This window comes from Brassica rapa, chromosome A03, assembly GCF_000309985.2.
Source record: "Brassica rapa cultivar Chiifu-401-42 chromosome A03, CAAS_Brap_v3.01, whole genome shotgun sequence".
NCBI classification, from domain to species: Eukaryota; Viridiplantae; Streptophyta; class Magnoliopsida; order Brassicales; family Brassicaceae; genus Brassica; species Brassica rapa.
Window position 1 is genome coordinate 10,091,825 of NC_024797.2, and position 17,386 is coordinate 10,109,210.

Genomic DNA, 17,386 nt, shown 5'->3' on the forward strand with positions numbered 1-17,386 from the left:
CAAGTTTTTTTTGGTTCAAATTCAATATATAAATTGATCAACATTGTGAAAGGCTTTCAATTATGAGGCTATTAGTTGCATGAGTAGTAAACAAGTACAAGTCAAAAAATTCATTACGCGTTCAAGGCAAGTCAAGTATGTAAAAAAGTAAGTATCCGTCTTGCGCCCATCCTTACCGAACGATAATGGTGGCCTAAATGACTAGTTTAGTTTAATTTTTTGTTTTATTACACCGCACCTAATCGACTAGTTTTGTTTAGCCATCATCGGCTTTTGTTCCAGTGCCCTGAATAGTGAAACTGTAATTTGTTGACGATTATTCAGCATAGACTAGTCGTTGATAGAAGACCACACACCATATAAAATGAATTGTATTCAAATGTTCCAAAATTTTCAGCAACTTACAATGTCTAATCACACAAAATTAAATTATATATAAAACAACAACCGTTACTTTCATCCCAAGTGACTCCAGAACTCTCCCAGAAACGTCTTCGCCGCGTCAAGACTCGGGAAATACGTCGGCTCCATAAATATCTGACTCAGCGAGTCACACGACTCTTGACTCGTCTCCGCGCTTCCCATCACCACCGCCACCAACTGCTTATACGCAAAGAAGAACCTCTTCGCCGCCGCCTCAACCGCTTGCATCCCTTGAAGCAGATGAATCTTATCGCAATCTCCCTTCGTAGCGTACAATCTCATCACCGCCTCCTGCAGCCTCGGACCCCCCGTGGGATCCACCTCAACACCCAGCACCGCCGGCACCTTCTCCCTCAGATCCTTCGTCATCTTCATCATCTCCACTAGTCCTCTAGACCGAAAACAAAACGCATCGTTTTGACCGTTGGATTTGATCTGTAACTGTTGCTTCAGCTTCAGAAAATCCTCAGGATCCATCAGGACGTGGAGATCTTCGATCTCCGCCATGAGCTTCCAGATCCTCTCCACCAAGTACACATCGCTCGCCGCTTCTCCGAATCTCCCTTCCTCGATCCTCGTGTTGATTCGTCTCAAGAGGTTTCCAGAAGCGTGGATCCACGACTCGAGGATCTGGTGGAGGACGTAGAGAGTCTGATTCTCTTCGTTATCGATGTGATCCGCGTACGGATTGTCCTTGAGGCTGTAAACTTCGTTAGGCTTGCAAACGGCGTCGTATCGGAGATTCGGTTTGTTAGAGACGTTTTGTTCTCCGAGTCCTAGCGTGTACTTGCACCGACGCATCTCGTTATCGATCGTGCACAAGATCTTCCTCCCTAACGCTTCCGATTTGCGCCACGTGGCTAGGTGAGGTAGCAAGCTGAGCGAGCTCCGTTTATCGCCGAGTGGAGCTGATCGTTCGTCTTCTTCTTCATCCTCTACTTCGCAGATCACTGCTATGAGCTGGATCTGATTCGTGACGAGAGAATCTAACCGTCGGTTCCATTCGCGGTGGTTTGTGTACGGTCTTGCATCGGAGCAAACGGATGAGACTAATCTGAAAGTTATCTCTAAGGCTTGGAGAGCCGGTTTGAGAATCGGCTCATCGTTCCACTGAGGAAACTCACGAGACGACCAGAGCTTTTTCAGCTCAGGGAGGCGGAGGTAAAGCTCGTAGGCGGAGCAAGCTGCGGGAGCGGAGCAGGAGATGGGAGAGGATACGGGGACCTTGAACGGAGACGGAATAGTGACGTGGAGCTTGGAAGAAAGCTCCGATGACAGCATCTTCCTCTTCCAATCCATATCAACCATTTTTGTATAATCTCTCTGTGCTATTTTCGAAACTTTTTGGTTTTCTTTTTTTCTTCTTTTTTTTATAATTCGAATTGAACTGTTATGAGTAGAGAAGGAGACGAGGAGGAGCGTATATATAGAGAGAGAAGTGGATAGAGCATGATAGGGAAGGGCGAAAGGCGTGTGGAATGGAATACCGACGTTACTATTTCGAAAGTCAAGCGACGCGGTCTATTTTTTTTTCTTGAATTAATTTGAATATTTTTAATCTATTTTCAGAAAAAAATGGGACTGTGTATTGGATTAATTTCAGGATTGTTTTGAATAAAGAAGAGAAGACAAGAGAAGAGAGGAATTGGTGTGTCTTATTCCATGAATAATGAACTCTTTATATAGGGATACAATATGAGGGTTTAGCTTGGAGACCAAGTACAAGTAAATCTTGGTGAACAAGACTTTCTATAATTGACATCACAATAAATATAACACTTCCCCTTGATGTCTATTATGCGCGTATGATACTGCCTCGTTAAAAACCTTACCAGGAAAACCCAGTGGGAAAAACCATGGTTAAGGGAAAAAGAGTGCAGCACGCAATTACTTACCCTCATGTATACTAACGTCAAGATCCTTGAGACGACGTAATCCAATAAGATGAACCAACTTCTTGAAAGTAGAAGTGGGTAGCGCCTTGGTGAATAAGTCAGCTAAGTTGTCACTTGAACGAACTTGAACGACACGAACATCGCCATTCTTCTGTAGATCATGGGTGAAAAAGAATTTCGGTAGAATGTGCTTTGTCCTGTCTCCTTTGATGTAACCATCTTTGAGTTGAGCGATACATGCAGCATTATCCTCATACATGACTGTTGGGGATTCTTTTCCTGTAGATAGACCACAATCTTCTCGTATATGTTGAATGACGGATCTTAACCATACACACTCGCGACTAGCTTCATGAATGGCTAAAATCTCTGCATGGTTGGAAGAAGTAGCTGCAATTGTTTGCTTCATCGAACGCCAAGATATAGCAGTTCCACCACAAGTAAACACATATCCTGTTTGTGATCTAGCATTGTGGGGATCAGACATGTATCCAGCATCTGCAAAACCAATCAAATCTTCTGCGGATGGGTTAGGAAAGAATATTCCCATGTCTTTCGTACCTTGGAGGTATCGGAGTATATGTTTTATCCCATTCCAATGCCTATGAGTTGGGCATGAACTAAACCTTGCCAGTAGATTCACTGCAAATGATATATCAGGTCTTGTATGACTGGCAAGATACATTAATGCCCCTATAGCACTTAAGTATGGTACTTCAGGACCAAGAACTTCTTCATTCTTCTCTCTAGGGCGGAAGGGATCTTTATTCACATCGAGTGATCTTACCACCATTGGACTACTCAAAGGATGTGCTTGATCCATAGAAAATCGTTTAGCAACCTTTTCTGTGTAAGTTTGTTGATGCAATAAGATTCCATTCTTAAGGTGCTCAATTTGTAGTCCCAAACAAAATCTTGTTTTTCCAAGATCTTTCATCTCAAATTCTTTCTTCAAGTAATCCATTGTAATTGAAATCTCTTCAGGAGTTCCAATAATGTTTAAATCATCAACATACACTGCAATTATAACATATCCTTTCTCAAATCTTTTTATAAAGATACATGGACTGATAGGATCGTTTTTATAGCCTTCTTTCAACAAGTACTCACTTAGGCGATTATACCACATACGTCCTGATTGTTTCAGTCCATAAAGAGATCGGTTTAACTTTATGCTATAACTTTCTCGAGAATTAGAATTTGCTGCTTCTGGCAGTTTAAATCCTTCAGGGACTTTCATGTAAATGTCAGTATCTAGTGGGCCATATAAGTAAGCTGTGACTACATCCATTAAGCGTAAATCAAGTCCTTCCTTTATCGCTAGACTGATAAGGAACCTGAATGTAGTAGCATCCACCACAGGAGAGTATGTCTCTTCATAATCAATTCCTGGTATTTGTGAAAATCCTTGAGCAACTAAACGTGCTTTGTATCTCACAATCTCACCATTTTCATTTCTTTTTCGCACAAAAACCCATTTATATCCCACTGGTTTTACACCTTTAGGTGTACGGACTACAGGTCCAAACACTGCTCTCTTTGCAAGAGATTTTAATTCAGCATCTATTGCTTCTTTCCATTTTGGCCAATCACTTCTTCGTGTACACTCTTCAATAGATTTTGGTTCATGATCCTCATCCATAAGATCAACTGCTACATTGTATGCAAAAATATCATCGACGTCGATTTGCTTTCGGTTCCATTTCATTCCAGACATGACATAGTTAGTTGAGATCTCTTCATTATCAGGTACCTGAATTTCTTTTTGTGTCATGTTCTCTTCTGGAGATTTTTCACTTGTAGTAATTACCTCGGTTTCATTATTGCCAATTTCTGCTCCTTTTCTTTTTCGAGGGTTTTTATCTTTAGAACCGATAGGTCTACCACGCTTCAGACGTGTTTTAGACTCATTAGCAGGTTGATTTTGTCCTTCTTGGACATTCATTCTAACTGGAGCATTTACAGCTGGGATATGTGACGCAGTCACTCTTTTTGGGTCAGTAAATGCATCTGGCAACTGGTTTGCTAAGCTTTGTAAATGAATTATCTTTTGGACTTCTAGGTCACATTCTTTAGTTCGAGGATCAAGATAAGATAATGATAATTCATTCCAATTAATATCCTTTCCCAACTGTTTCTTCTCTTCCCCTAATGTTGGAAAAACAGACTCATTAAAATGACAGTCTGCGAATCGGGCCTTAAATAAATCCCCTGTGGATGGCTCTAAGTATTTAATTATTGATGGAGAATCATATCCAACATATATTCCTAACCTTCTTTGAGGTCCCATTTTAGATCGCTGTGGTGGAGCAATCGGAACATATACTGCACATCCAAATATCTTAAGATGGGAAATATTAGGCTCATGACCCATAATCAATTGTGATGGAGAGAATTGATGATTACTCGTTGGCCTTATGCGAATCAACGCTGCTGCATGTAATATAGCATGTCCCCATGCAGAGACTGGGAGTTTTGATTTCATAAGCAATGGTCTAGCAATCAACTGAAGACGTTTAATTAACGATTCAGCTAAACCATTTTGTGTGTGAACATGTGCTACAGGATGTTCAACACTTATCCCAATAGACATGCAATAATCATTAAAAGCCTGAGACATGAATTCACCAGCATTGTCTAGGCGAATTGCCTTAAGGGGAAAATCTGGAAAATGTGCTCGTAATTTGATCAATTGAGCAAGCAGTCTTGCAAACGCCAGGTTGCGAGTTGATAACAAAGAAACATGTGACCATCTTGTTGATGCGTCAATTAGAACCATAAAATATCTAAAGGTTCCACAAGGTGGGTGAATCGGCCCACAAATGTCTCCTTGAATACGTTCCAGAAAGTTTATTGATTCATGAGTTATCTTGGCTGGTGAAGGCCTTAAAATCAATTTTCCTTGAGAACAAGCAGCACATGAATAATCATTAGGAAGAATCTTCTGGTTCTTCAGTGGATGCCCACATGAATTTGTGATTATCTTTCGCATCATTGTTGAACCGGGATGACCTAACCGATCATGCCAAACAGTAATATTTTCAGTAAACTTCTGGTTTACTATGGCATTTGCCTCAATTGCACTAATCTTAGTGTAATATAATCCAGTGGAGAATGTTGGTAGTCTTTCTACTACTTTCTTAGAGCCATGAATAATACTTGTAATGTGAAGAAATTCAATATTTCCTTCATTCATAGTCTCAATATGATATCCATTTCTGCGAATATCTTTAAAACTTAGTAAGTTTCTTTGAGACTTAGGGGAATACAATGCATCAACAATTTCAAGTTGTGCTCCCATAGGAAGTATTATGTTTGCTCTTCCAGAGCCTTCAATTATCTTTGCACTACCTGTTATAGTGCTCACACTTGCTTCTCTATTTATTAAATGAGAAAAATATTTCTTGTTTTTCAGAATTGTGTGACTAGTTGCACTGTCTGCTAAGCATAAATCTCCACCATCCATTTCTCTTCAAATAAATAAATAAAATAAATTATAATCTCATATAAAATAATAAAATAGATTAAATTCATTAATGCAAAAGAAACAACATCATAGTAAATAAAAACCAAAGCTAATGACTGAAAGCCAAATAATTAAAAGCCAATAAATAAACTAAAACATAATATCTCTTAAATAGTTATTGCTCAATCACTTTTTCTCTTCATCAACGAGAAAATCGGAAAGGTCAAGGTGAGTGGCATCACCAAAATCAAAATCATCCTCTCCACCTTCGTACACCATGTTAGTTTCCACATTCTTTCCCTTTTGTTTTACTGACTGTTGATACAAGGCAACAAGATGTGCTGGTGTACGGCACGTACGAGCCCAATGGTCTTTACTTCCACATCGGTAGCATTCATTTTCTTGTTTGTCACCATCTTTCTTTTCCCACTTCTGGTGAGAGTTAGAGTTCTTAAAAGAAACTCCCCGGACTCGAATTTGACCATATCCACGTCCACGTGTACCTCTACGACCATGTCCACGACCACGGCCACGACCGCGACCACGAGTGTAGCCATTTCCGCGGCCAGTGTTGTTCTGTTCAGTCACATTCGCTTCAGGGAATGGAGCAGAACCAGTTGGACGTAGTCCATGATTTTTCATCAAAAGCTCATTGTTTTGCTCAGCCACAAGGAGACAAGATATAAGTTGGGAATACTTCTGGAATCCCTTTTCACGGTATTGTGTCTGCAGGACAACATTATTTGCATGAAAAGTAGAGAATGTCTTCTCTAACTTATCAGCTTCCGTGATTTTCTCCCCACATAACTCCAACTTGGAAGTAATTTTGAACAAGGCTGAGTTGTAATCACTTACAGACTTAAAGTCTTGTAATCTCAGATGTGCCCATTCATAACGAGCTTTAGGTAAAATCACAGTTTTCTGGTGATCATACCTTTCCTTTAAGTCGCTCCAAAGGACTTGTGGATCTTTCACCGTCAAATACTCATTTTTGAGATCTCCATGGAGGTGATGACGAAGGAATATCATAGCCTTTGCTTTATCTTGATTTCCCGCTTGATTTCCTTCTAGGATTGTACCTTCAAGTCCCTTTGCACTAAGGGAAAACTCGGCATCTAATGCCCAAGCCAAATAGTTGTTTCCAGTGATATCAAGAACTTCAAATTCAAGACTAGAAATTTTCGACATAGCTCACTATTAGCTCAAGATCGTTAGAGCTTCGTACTGATAACGTGTTTTGAATAAAGAAGAGAAGACAAGAGAAGAGAGGAATTGGTGTGTCTTATTCCATGAATAATGAACTCTTTATATAGGGATACAATATGAGGGTTTAGCTTGGAGACCAAGTACAAGTAAATCTTGGTGAACAAGACTTTCTATAATTGACATCACAATAAATATAACAAGGATAATCTTTTTCTTTTTTTGGGGTTCAAGATGATAGGATCCCACTATATAAAAGCTACTAATTTTAGATGTTATAAAGGATGCCACATAGGCAAAATATTCTCAGCCATTCATTCTGCCACGTCACTGGTAACCCAGACCAACAAATCGTAATTGCAGCCCAGCCCGTTAACCGGTTTCGCTCACGAAATTGCTGTCTCCGTCTCTTTGCTGTTGGGCCAGATTAAAAAATTTTCCAGCCCATCCCATTACTTATTTCAACTTTCAAACTATTTTCTTTTGCATTTTCTATTATTTCTGACAATTTTTTATTTCAACTGTTTTCTATAACAATGTGCAAACCGCCTAAGTTCCCTTTGACCTTAAAATAGTATGCCCAAGATAACAAAACCCCCTCATTTCACACACAGTCCCTGTAAATTTCTATAAAAAACTAAATTCTACTATCAAACCCACCCAACAAATTTACTACTACCACCTATAATTATGGCCCGGCCTACTTAAACTTTAAAAAAAACCATGACAATACTTAGAAAAAACACACCCTAACTATGTTCACTTCAAAAAAAAAATTTAAACAAAATTGCCAAAAAAAATACTAATTCTCATTCTTATCTATGTAGCACATGCACCACAAGATCAAAGCAATTAGGACAACACCCTCGAACCTCATCCAATAATCGTTAGGATCCTTAGGGTCTGGCCCATCACAAATCACAAAAATAAAGATGCTTTCCTAGGGACAACTTTCATATGTCTTGACATCCAGGTTTGTCTAAAATTCATATTTTTAATTATTCCAACTATATTTCAAATGATTGCTTCTAACCACTAAACAGGAACAAAAAATGGAGGGGAAGGTACCTATTTCTACGTCTGACACAATGTACCAACGCTTCGAAAAAGGAAAAATTTATCACATTAGATATTTTAATCTCCTCCTCAATAACCAACGTTACAGGCTTACCGATCAACCATACATAATCAATATCAAAGAAACAACAACTATTACACTGATTCAAGAAAACATTGCACCGATTCCTTCATACATATTCCGGCTACAACGCTACACCCAGTTGATCAGCTTAGCAAGTGAAACCAACTTCCTACCAGGTAAAAAAAAAACAAAAACTCTCTCACACAAAAATAAATCCTAATTTTTTTCCAAACAACCAAATTATTCCTACAGATGTTGTTGGCCGCATTTTCCTCATCCAAAGAAGTGATTTATATAACCACTACACAGATTCAAAAATCATCATTGGATTACGTTTAGACAGGTACAAACTTTTTATTAAGTAATAATTGGTTTACAACTAAACAAAATCTAATACAATAATTATTTGTAGATCGAAATTGGTACGTCTAACTTTATGGGACAAGGAGGCATCTAATTTCAGAGAGTTAAATCGCATATCAACAAGGAAAAAACAAGTCGTAATCATCACAAGTATCATTCCACGGATACATGAAGGTAATAAACTAAACATAAACTTTACAAAAAACTAAATGCTAACAAATATTTGCCTTTTTCAGAAAAACTATCACTCACAGCAACACCTGGAACGCGCTTCTACTTTAACAACGAAATTGATATCATTCAATGCTTCCAAAAGAGGAATAAACTGCTATCCTAAGCCTCATAGCAAACACCACCAGTCAACTTTTAAAACATTTACGTTACCACTTCCTACATCAATTAAATTGTCACACACAAAGATTATTTTCTCATTCAAATATCGAATTCCTCAAAACTATTTATTATTCATACTTACAGTTGTTTTTTAAAAAAAAATGATCACCGTTTCGAACTTCTCCCCTGTATAAAAAAACAAAACTTAACTTATCATTTCAGAAACCAAAAAACACACAATTTTAATTCACCTGATTTTTATTAAACATGTAATCCGCGCGCAGCGCGGACGCCGGCCCTAGTACACTTTAATCTCTACTATATTTATGAATAAGATAATCGTTTTATTGCTTTTGTATTGTTTCCTATCAAGGTTAAATAAATGCTTGTTGATTAAATGAATTAACGTTCATTTATACAAATTTGCTAAGTAGCTAGTTATCCTCTCAAAATTTTAAAAGCAGCTATGTAAATAATCTGTGGTGTTGTTTTTTTCTAATCAAGTCTCATTTTATGTTATCTGTAGTTATTTATTTATACTGTACCGTTAATGGCTGTTATCTATTTGGCAGATGTTATCGGCAATAATTTTTCGATTGTGTATTCTGTAAAGTTTTTCTCCGTCTTATTGTTTGGTTTAGACATAATTTATCAACCTTGATATATTTGATTTTAAATGAAGTCCCGAATATGATTTGTATTTGGATCATTTATAGAAAGATAATGTTTTAACCTATTTGGTTATGAGACACCAGATAAATGAGTCATTACATCTGAACATTCTGCCATTACATTTTATATTTATAAAATGATTCGGGAAAAAAAAATATTTTTTTGGAATATATGACTTTTTAACATGTTACATACATAATATACATATATTCATCAATATATAAGATTTTAAATAGTTATTATTGCTATATAATATACGGTTAGATCGACATGAATATAAAATTCCTGCAGATGCATAATTTTGAAAGTCAATAATGCGTTATGGGTTGTGACTTATCAGCAGAACCCACTAAAATTCATAGTTATATTCTTCCTCGATAAAACCACGATTGTAGGTATTACAAGTTGTATTGTATATTTTTGTTCAAAACAAAATAAACATTAAAAATTATAGTTTTGGTATGTATGGTTATAGATCTACAATTACAAATTTCAAGCAAACATGCACATGGTCTTTGGATTATATTACCAGTCTAATTAAAACTATATACCAGTTAAAAGAATTAGCTATATATGTTTAGATAGAAATATAGTTAAATGGTGCACAGCTTTTTCATATTCTATTTCATATAACATTAAAATGTTCATTGAACTGAACATAAATCACGCATGTGTCACGACGGATACAAAGTATACCTAATACAACAAGTTCAAATCAATGGTATCCTATTTGTACTAATCTAAAACAAATATGATATCAAACACGAAAACAACACAAAACCATATGAAACCCTTCGTTTCGTAGAGACGGAATTGGAAAGAAAGTAGATTATACATTCATAAAGGAAACCAGAACAGTTTTGGTGTATTGTTTATTCGAAACTTGAACATCAAAAGATTTGAGAAAACTCCTTTGCTTTTTTCAGTTTCTCAAAACATGTTTCTCTACATAAGTTTAAAGACTACTATTTCAAAGCTAAAAACTGGTTATACTTGTAGGTGAATATTTAGTGTTTTTTTTGTTTTATTAAAATAGGTGCTAAATAGCGTTTGTGAGATGCGTGTATCCTTAACAAACATTATATTTTTTCCATGTTTTCCATTCTCATATCGGATGATTAACAATTTAAAACGCAAAGAAATTTTATAATCAAATACATAGTCTGCTAATGATAAAACAAAATTCATATAAAACGTGAATATTTTAGTGTGGATAAGTATTATGGATGCAAGATAAACAAAACAGAAGAAGTAGGAGGGATATAGATGCGAAACTTATCCAAAATAAAGTGATGAAGATTGGAGTTTGGTCTTAATTTCCTTTATAATAGTTACTACTAGGAAGCTGTCGTTTCCTTTGACTTGGGCTTTCTCTTTTCTTCGACCTTTTATTGAATAAGACTACTAGTGCTTGAGATCTAACCTTAAATAGTTAAGTACATGTACCCTATTTTATTACCATAACCTAACCTTAGTGGATGTGTATGTTAATCGCTAAACCAAAGAATGGTGAATTTGATTGATATAGTAAGTACACAATACTTGCATTTCGAAATTCACATTCTATTTTTTTGTCAACTGGGAAGAGTTTAAGTCAAGCCTTAATTTTTCCTAAACATAAAACTAGACGGCACTAATACCCGATGAGATGACATAAAACATCATTTCTAATGAAAATTCAAACTAGGAACATAATGAATCTAAGTTTTTGCGCTAAACGTACATTTAATATTCACATTTTATTTGATATACTAGTCACTACACTATTACATTAAAAACTAAAAGAAAATACTACAAGTATGCCAAAGAGTTTTAGATTGTCTTATATTCTATCTTTCCTTGAATGCTTCCTTGTTCTTCCTTCACGTTGAATTCAAATAACTAAATAAGTCATCTTTCGTGGGGAAAATAAAATTATTGCACAGTACATATACATAATAATATATCTCATCTACGTATTCAGTCATGGATAGTCCCAAAGATCATATGAAACAAGCAACCACCGGTCCATACAAATTATACAATACATAAACATTTTATATCCGGTCAATGAATGTTCTTTCACTTATGTTATTTTCTCCAGTTACATTAACATCTCTAACTTTAAAAAAATGTTTATAAAGCGTCTTATAGGATTTGGACTTCGTATCATGTTTGAAACCTTTCTATTTTTGATTAGAGTAGAGATAATTATCTCTAGTCTCTATTCAGCAAAGGTACGTCGGTGGCGTGATGGCGCGTTTTTGAACAGAACAAGATTAGCACTTAGTTGAGAAAAAGTTGTATTTTGTCATCTTTCCATTTCCAGTCGCGAAGGAGTCTTCGCTGCATCTTTCGATAAGAGTTCTTCCTATTCCTGGAGTGTTCGCTGATTTCAAAAGTCCTCAGTGGCTTCCTTTTGCTACTTAGAAGCAATATAATGAGATTGAAGTTTTGGTTCAATCGGATGAAGATGCGGTTGTGTTGGAGGGTTTAGACCAAGTGTTTTGGTTCTTTGTGGTTCTTATTAGTGTGGTCGGTGTTGTGGATGTTGTGTTCAGAGGCGAAGCTAGGTGGAAGAGTAAGGGTGCACGTGCATCTCCTATTATTTTGATTTCGCAAAATTTTACATTGGATATTAAGGTTCATATAGCCTATTTGGTTAAAGTGCATCCTCATCTTCCAAAGAACCTGAATTCGATGCCCTCGTCCATTATTATATTTATTAGTTATTTTAACTTGTATTATTGTATGCATCTATGAAAAAAAAGTCCGGGTTCGCGTGTTCTGGCTCTTCGTCTTGGACGGGAGGGTTTAGGTGAGTTTTTGTTTTGGATTATACGCCTTATTGCTTGCTCTCTTGGCTGGTGGTGTAGCATAGCAAACCATCCGGTTGATTTAGACTCAGGACTATGTTATCTTTGGTCGGGTGTTGCCTTGTTTGAATTGTAACTTTTCTTTGATGGGTTTTGTTTCCGTAGATTTTAACGTGTTTGTTGATTTATGTATTTTATCTTGTATTATATTTGGTAAATTAATATAATTCAGTAGATGGAGAAAAAAAAAGTTAAAGTAAATTAATATGTCGACAAAAAAAGCAAAATGTAAATTTGTCATTCGATTCCTAGTAAAAATAAAACGAAGGGACGAGGATAGAACTATGCTTTACGCTTTGTTAAAACAAAAATTTAGGAGAGTTGAACTTTCGGTCCATTTATCTCGGTTAATAAAAATAAAAAATATGATAAGACATTGATAAGAGTCTAAGTCGGGGACCGGCTTCCATCCGTTTTGACGACCAGTCAGGTGGTCTAACGCGTAAGGAAATAACACGTGGGATTCGTCATGTGTATCACCAACTTGGTCCAACTCTATCGGTTTAAATGCCACGTGGTCGGAGCGGAGAAAGTTAACGGTTCCAGAACAAGTATCCATGTGGCGAAAGCCAGCTGGAACACTGATTGGCTTTCACGTTTATCTACGCCGCTGATTAATCCAATTAGATGGGACCCTCACCAACTTACCTTTGTGTTTAGTTTTTTTTCCTAATTCTCCACATAATCATTTTTGAAGTTGTATTATTGGATATTTTTAATTAGGAGTTAGAGTATATACTTACATTGTACACTCTTATATTAATTGCATCGTGGAGACAACAATGGATTTGGTTTGGTTATATAACCTTGTTTGTGGATTAACTCATGATTATTGTTTACAAAATAAATCATACCTAGTCTGTGGACAAACTCATACTTATTGTTTATAAAACTTAAATCATGAAATGAAAAGAGTTGGTGGATAGTCTACACAAAGGTTGAGCTAAAAAAGAGGTTTCCTCTGAATGAAGCATGTCTCCGGCGGCTTAATCCGACCATTATCCATTCTTCTCTATCTTACTTTATTATTCTGTTTAATCAAGTAACATTATTAACAATTAATTGCTTTCATTTGGGCATATCTGAAAATAGTTATATGCTTGTAGTAGGTAGATATCCACCACCAAACCAAGAATTACAGTCTTAGTTTTAGTCGAGCCTCCTCTAAACATCAAATGCTCTACGTTCTTATAGTATTATATATTTAGAACTATTATTGAAGGCAAAAATATTTAATAATATAAGACGAACGATATTTTTTAACACATATTTTAGCATCTATATTTTAACAGACATGCAACGATATCCGAACAATCAATATTTTATATCAGAAATGGTTTTTAGCACCATGGATAATGAAGTTTTAGTTATTAGTATTTAACTTGGAATAGATGGCATGATTCGGATAAAATTTGGTATGGGAGCACATTACGCTGCCTAAAATGCTCAATAAATGCCGGAGAGGAGAAGGCATCTCCTACTATACCATTTACTTGCATGTGGATGAGATCTCACACAAATAGATAAACATACATATTCTTTGATGTGACATCTTAAATTTTTATATTTTTCCCAACCTCTTTTATATCTTCTTACAGTACATATCTGCATTAACTGCATTGCTTTGGACTTAGGCCCCCATCCAGGCATACACCAGTCCATGTGATCTCTCCATCATAGTTTGTGAAAAAAATCTCGCAATGAACAACTATATACTATGACGATTGAGGATGTGACAGTTTCATGTAAAAACTGGTACCAATTCGATGTACATCCGTTATGGAACATGGAAACATATATATTCTCATTTTCCTCGTATATGTCGGCCTCTCTTTTTGACTTTTACTTGACAAAAACATGGAAATTGGAATAATACGTCGTAATAATATAATAACACTGATGTCATCACAAAACGCTATAGCGGATCCTTATCCACAAAAAGCCTTCACTTCATTTTCTTCTTCTAAAAATATATAGTACGTTAATTTAGCACCACCACATTAATCGTGTCTTTTTCTTCTAGAAATTATTCTGGTAGTTATAAGTGGCACGACATGTTCCTCTTTTAAATCCGCAATTCCCATGCTTATGTTTCCTCCTCTCATGGGAGTGGCGTAGCATGATTCTAATCCATTTTTTCATAAACTTTTGTTTCCTTCGCAAGTTATCAACAAAATCATGCCTATCAATCAATTAAAAAAAAGGCATGCTTATCTCCATTAGTTCTATGAAGGATAAGGAAAACATAATGACCCAAAGAACGTGATTTCTCTATTTTGCTGATATGTATTTCAGATCAGCATGATGCAAGCTAGACACCAAAAGTATATAGTAATAAGGAAACGGTAGTAACTATAGAATAATGCCCAATGGTCATAGAAAAATATCTTCACGGAGATAAAATTAAAACCAAAAAGTTGATTTAGATAAATAACCAAAATATCCATAAGAATGCACCAACAAAATTCTGAAAGTGAAAATAAAAAGTGTTGAACTTTAACTGATAATCATAAAGATAAACTGGTGCAAAGCATAAGACGGCATATATTTTAGCCGAAAAGATCGAAACCCATGTCCCCATCAGACTCCTCCGCAGCTTCTTCCACCACAGCAGCCGCCACAGGAGCTCCACCAGATTCTCCGGAAACAGGTGCAACCGCAGCAGCAGCAACTGCAAACTTGCTTGGATCCTGAACCAATTATAAACAGTTAATAAAATATTTCATGACTAATCAAATATTCAAAAGAAGAAAGCTATTAACCTTGAGGAACTCCTTCACATTCTCAGCCTGAGGGAAAGAATACTCAGTCGCCAAGGCAACAGCGAGAACATTCTTGTACGCATTGATGAACATGTGAGGCGCAGCTGCAATGGTTGGATAAGAGATGGCAAGAGAAAATGCGGTCACCAGCGAGACGCCAGCTGCAAACTTTTCAACAAGGTCGTCTTCAGTGAGGTTAAGCACCTCGGGGTCAAACACTGAGCCGTTGTCGTAGACCGACTCCACGACGAGACCGTAAGAGAACGGCCTGATTCCGAGTTTGGCTAGAAGCGCAGCCTCGGATGAACCGACCTTGTCGCCTTTCTTGATGAGCTCCACAGGGGTAATGATCTCAACGGTACCTTTGTTGATCTTGGTTGGAATGTTGAGCACTTGGAAGAAAGAGGTCTGCGATGGGTCGAGGCCAGTGTTGCCTGGTTGCACAACCACATCGATTGGAGCAACTAAGCCAACACGAGCTGGAGCTCCAACCTGTTTAACAAACAGAACATGAGAGTTCTCATCAATAAACTAGAATGCTCTCTAATTCAAATATTTAACTTGATAAATTCCAAAAAAAGAACAAAATGGCTACAGATGTAGGAACAAGAAACTCAGTGAACCTACGTGACTACAATCACAGGAGCTTATAATCACAGGAGAAATTAGTTACAGAACACAAAGAATGTCGTGTAATAATGCAGTGCAACGACTAAGAAACAACATGGTTACACAATGTCAATGAAGTTCGAACAACAATCGTGAATGTGGCTTTAGACTATTCCATATTAAAACCAAAATGCAAACTTTCAATTTCCAAACTAATATTCTAAAAGCAATAGGTTACAGAACACAAAGATTGTCGTGTTATGAAGTGACAAGATTCATCAACAACATAAAACGAAACTATTAATCTAAGAGTAATACGTTACAGAACACAAGGACTGTAATCTAAAGTAAGCAACAACATTATTACATAATGCCAAAGAAGCTCGGACAAACCTTGTACTTAGCAACCTCCTCGCTGACTTCCTTCAAGTCACCCTTGGTGAAGATAAGCCCAACATTACCCTATCACACACATCAAACAACAAACTTAATCAACCTCCATACATAATCAAAATCACAACTTTCACTCACAAATCAACAGTAACGAACCTGAAGAAGAGGCATGAGATTGAGAAACCCATCATTTCCAGTTTTCTGAGCATGAAGCTTAACAGACCTCTTCATCATCGTGTTCTTCCCCATGAGAACAACGGAGTCTCCACGTAACCCTTTCCTAATGTTCTGAAGCTGAGTGGACCCGACGTTATCCGCCGCGACGATGAGGATCTGAGGGAACTCATTCAGAAGCTGACAAAGCTTCAAGTCGTAAACGATCTTCTTCTCCGCCTTGGTTGCTTTCACCGCCATTGATACTTGGATTGAGAGAGGATGGTAAAGATAAAGTGAGGGCCTAGACGAAGCTCGAGCTCGTACAAGGCGGACAGCGAATTGGCGCCGTCGCTTTAACCTCCGAGAGTGTTTTTGTGAGTTAGAGGAGAGAAAAGAGAAACCCTAAAAAAAAGCTGCGAAAGACTATGGAGGAGGTTGAAGGAGAAGGTTTTAGGGTTTATATAGTTACCGGAGGGTGGTTAGAGTTCTCTGCGATGACCTAGATCTAACGGTTTAGATTTGTTGGGTCTGTAGTAATGCATAAGTTGGGCTTGCGATGTGGGCTTAGTGGGCTTTTAGCCCACTACATCATTAAATGTGAAACTTCTCTTTAGCCCAGTAAACATTGACGATACCTCCAAAAATATGTCATGAATCATGATGACATTTGATCTCCGTAAGGAACAGATCCGAATTCGCATCTTGAATATTCAAGTACCTAACTAAGTCTAAATGTATAGGACTCGATGAGTTTAGATCCGGAAAGAATCAACCCGAAAACTTATACCTATTTATAAATTTTTTTTTTCTTTTTCTTTTCTAATTAGCTCATAAACTATACAACTCTTAAGGGTTCTGGACGCCAATGGTCAATGTATGTCAAACTTATTTACATATTGTATGAGTACCCATTCATCTGGAATTCTATACAAATAATATTATCTTCGGTTATTTTGTTCTTGTATAGGTTCTGAAAATGGTTCACTCTTGGTTTGTCTTTGGAGTATCCAAATAGGAGGATGCTCGCTTTTGAAAAGCATATCATGATGATATGTGCAGGGCACTATTTGAACCATGATTGCTAATGTTATGGTGTATTCAATTTTTTATATTAA

At 36.8% G+C, this 17,386-nt stretch overlaps 3 protein-coding genes across 3 annotated transcripts; all 3 read right to left on the reverse strand.

The window, feature by feature from the left end:
• Positions 1 to 358: 358 nt before the first annotated feature.
• Positions 359 to 1,974, reverse strand: LOC103857895 (nematode resistance protein-like HSPRO2). The gene has a single exon (XM_009135148.3). The coding sequence runs from the start codon at positions 1,729 to 1,731 to the stop codon at positions 457 to 459; it is 1,275 nt and encodes a 424-aa protein (XP_009133396.1). The 5' UTR covers positions 1,732 to 1,974; the 3' UTR covers positions 359 to 456.
• A 3,996-nt stretch (positions 1,975 to 5,970) lies between these two features.
• Positions 5,971 to 6,972, reverse strand: LOC117132586. The gene has a single exon (XM_033287301.1). It carries the CDS (start codon positions 6,970 to 6,972, stop codon positions 5,971 to 5,973), a length of 1,002 nt encoding a protein of 333 aa, XP_033143192.1.
• A 7,757-nt stretch (positions 6,973 to 14,729) lies between these two features.
• LOC103857896 (60S acidic ribosomal protein P0-1) lies at positions 14,730 to 16,712 on the reverse strand. The gene is made up of 4 exons (XM_009135149.2): positions 16,272 to 16,712; positions 16,116 to 16,184; positions 15,114 to 15,605; positions 14,730 to 15,041 (listed from the first exon to the last, which is right to left on the reverse strand). The coding sequence occupies exons 1-4, from the start codon at positions 16,527 to 16,529 to the stop codon at positions 14,901 to 14,903; spliced, it is 960 nt and encodes a 319-aa protein (XP_009133397.1). The 5' UTR covers positions 16,530 to 16,712; the 3' UTR covers positions 14,730 to 14,900.
• Between the last annotated feature and the right edge of the window lie 674 nt (positions 16,713 to 17,386).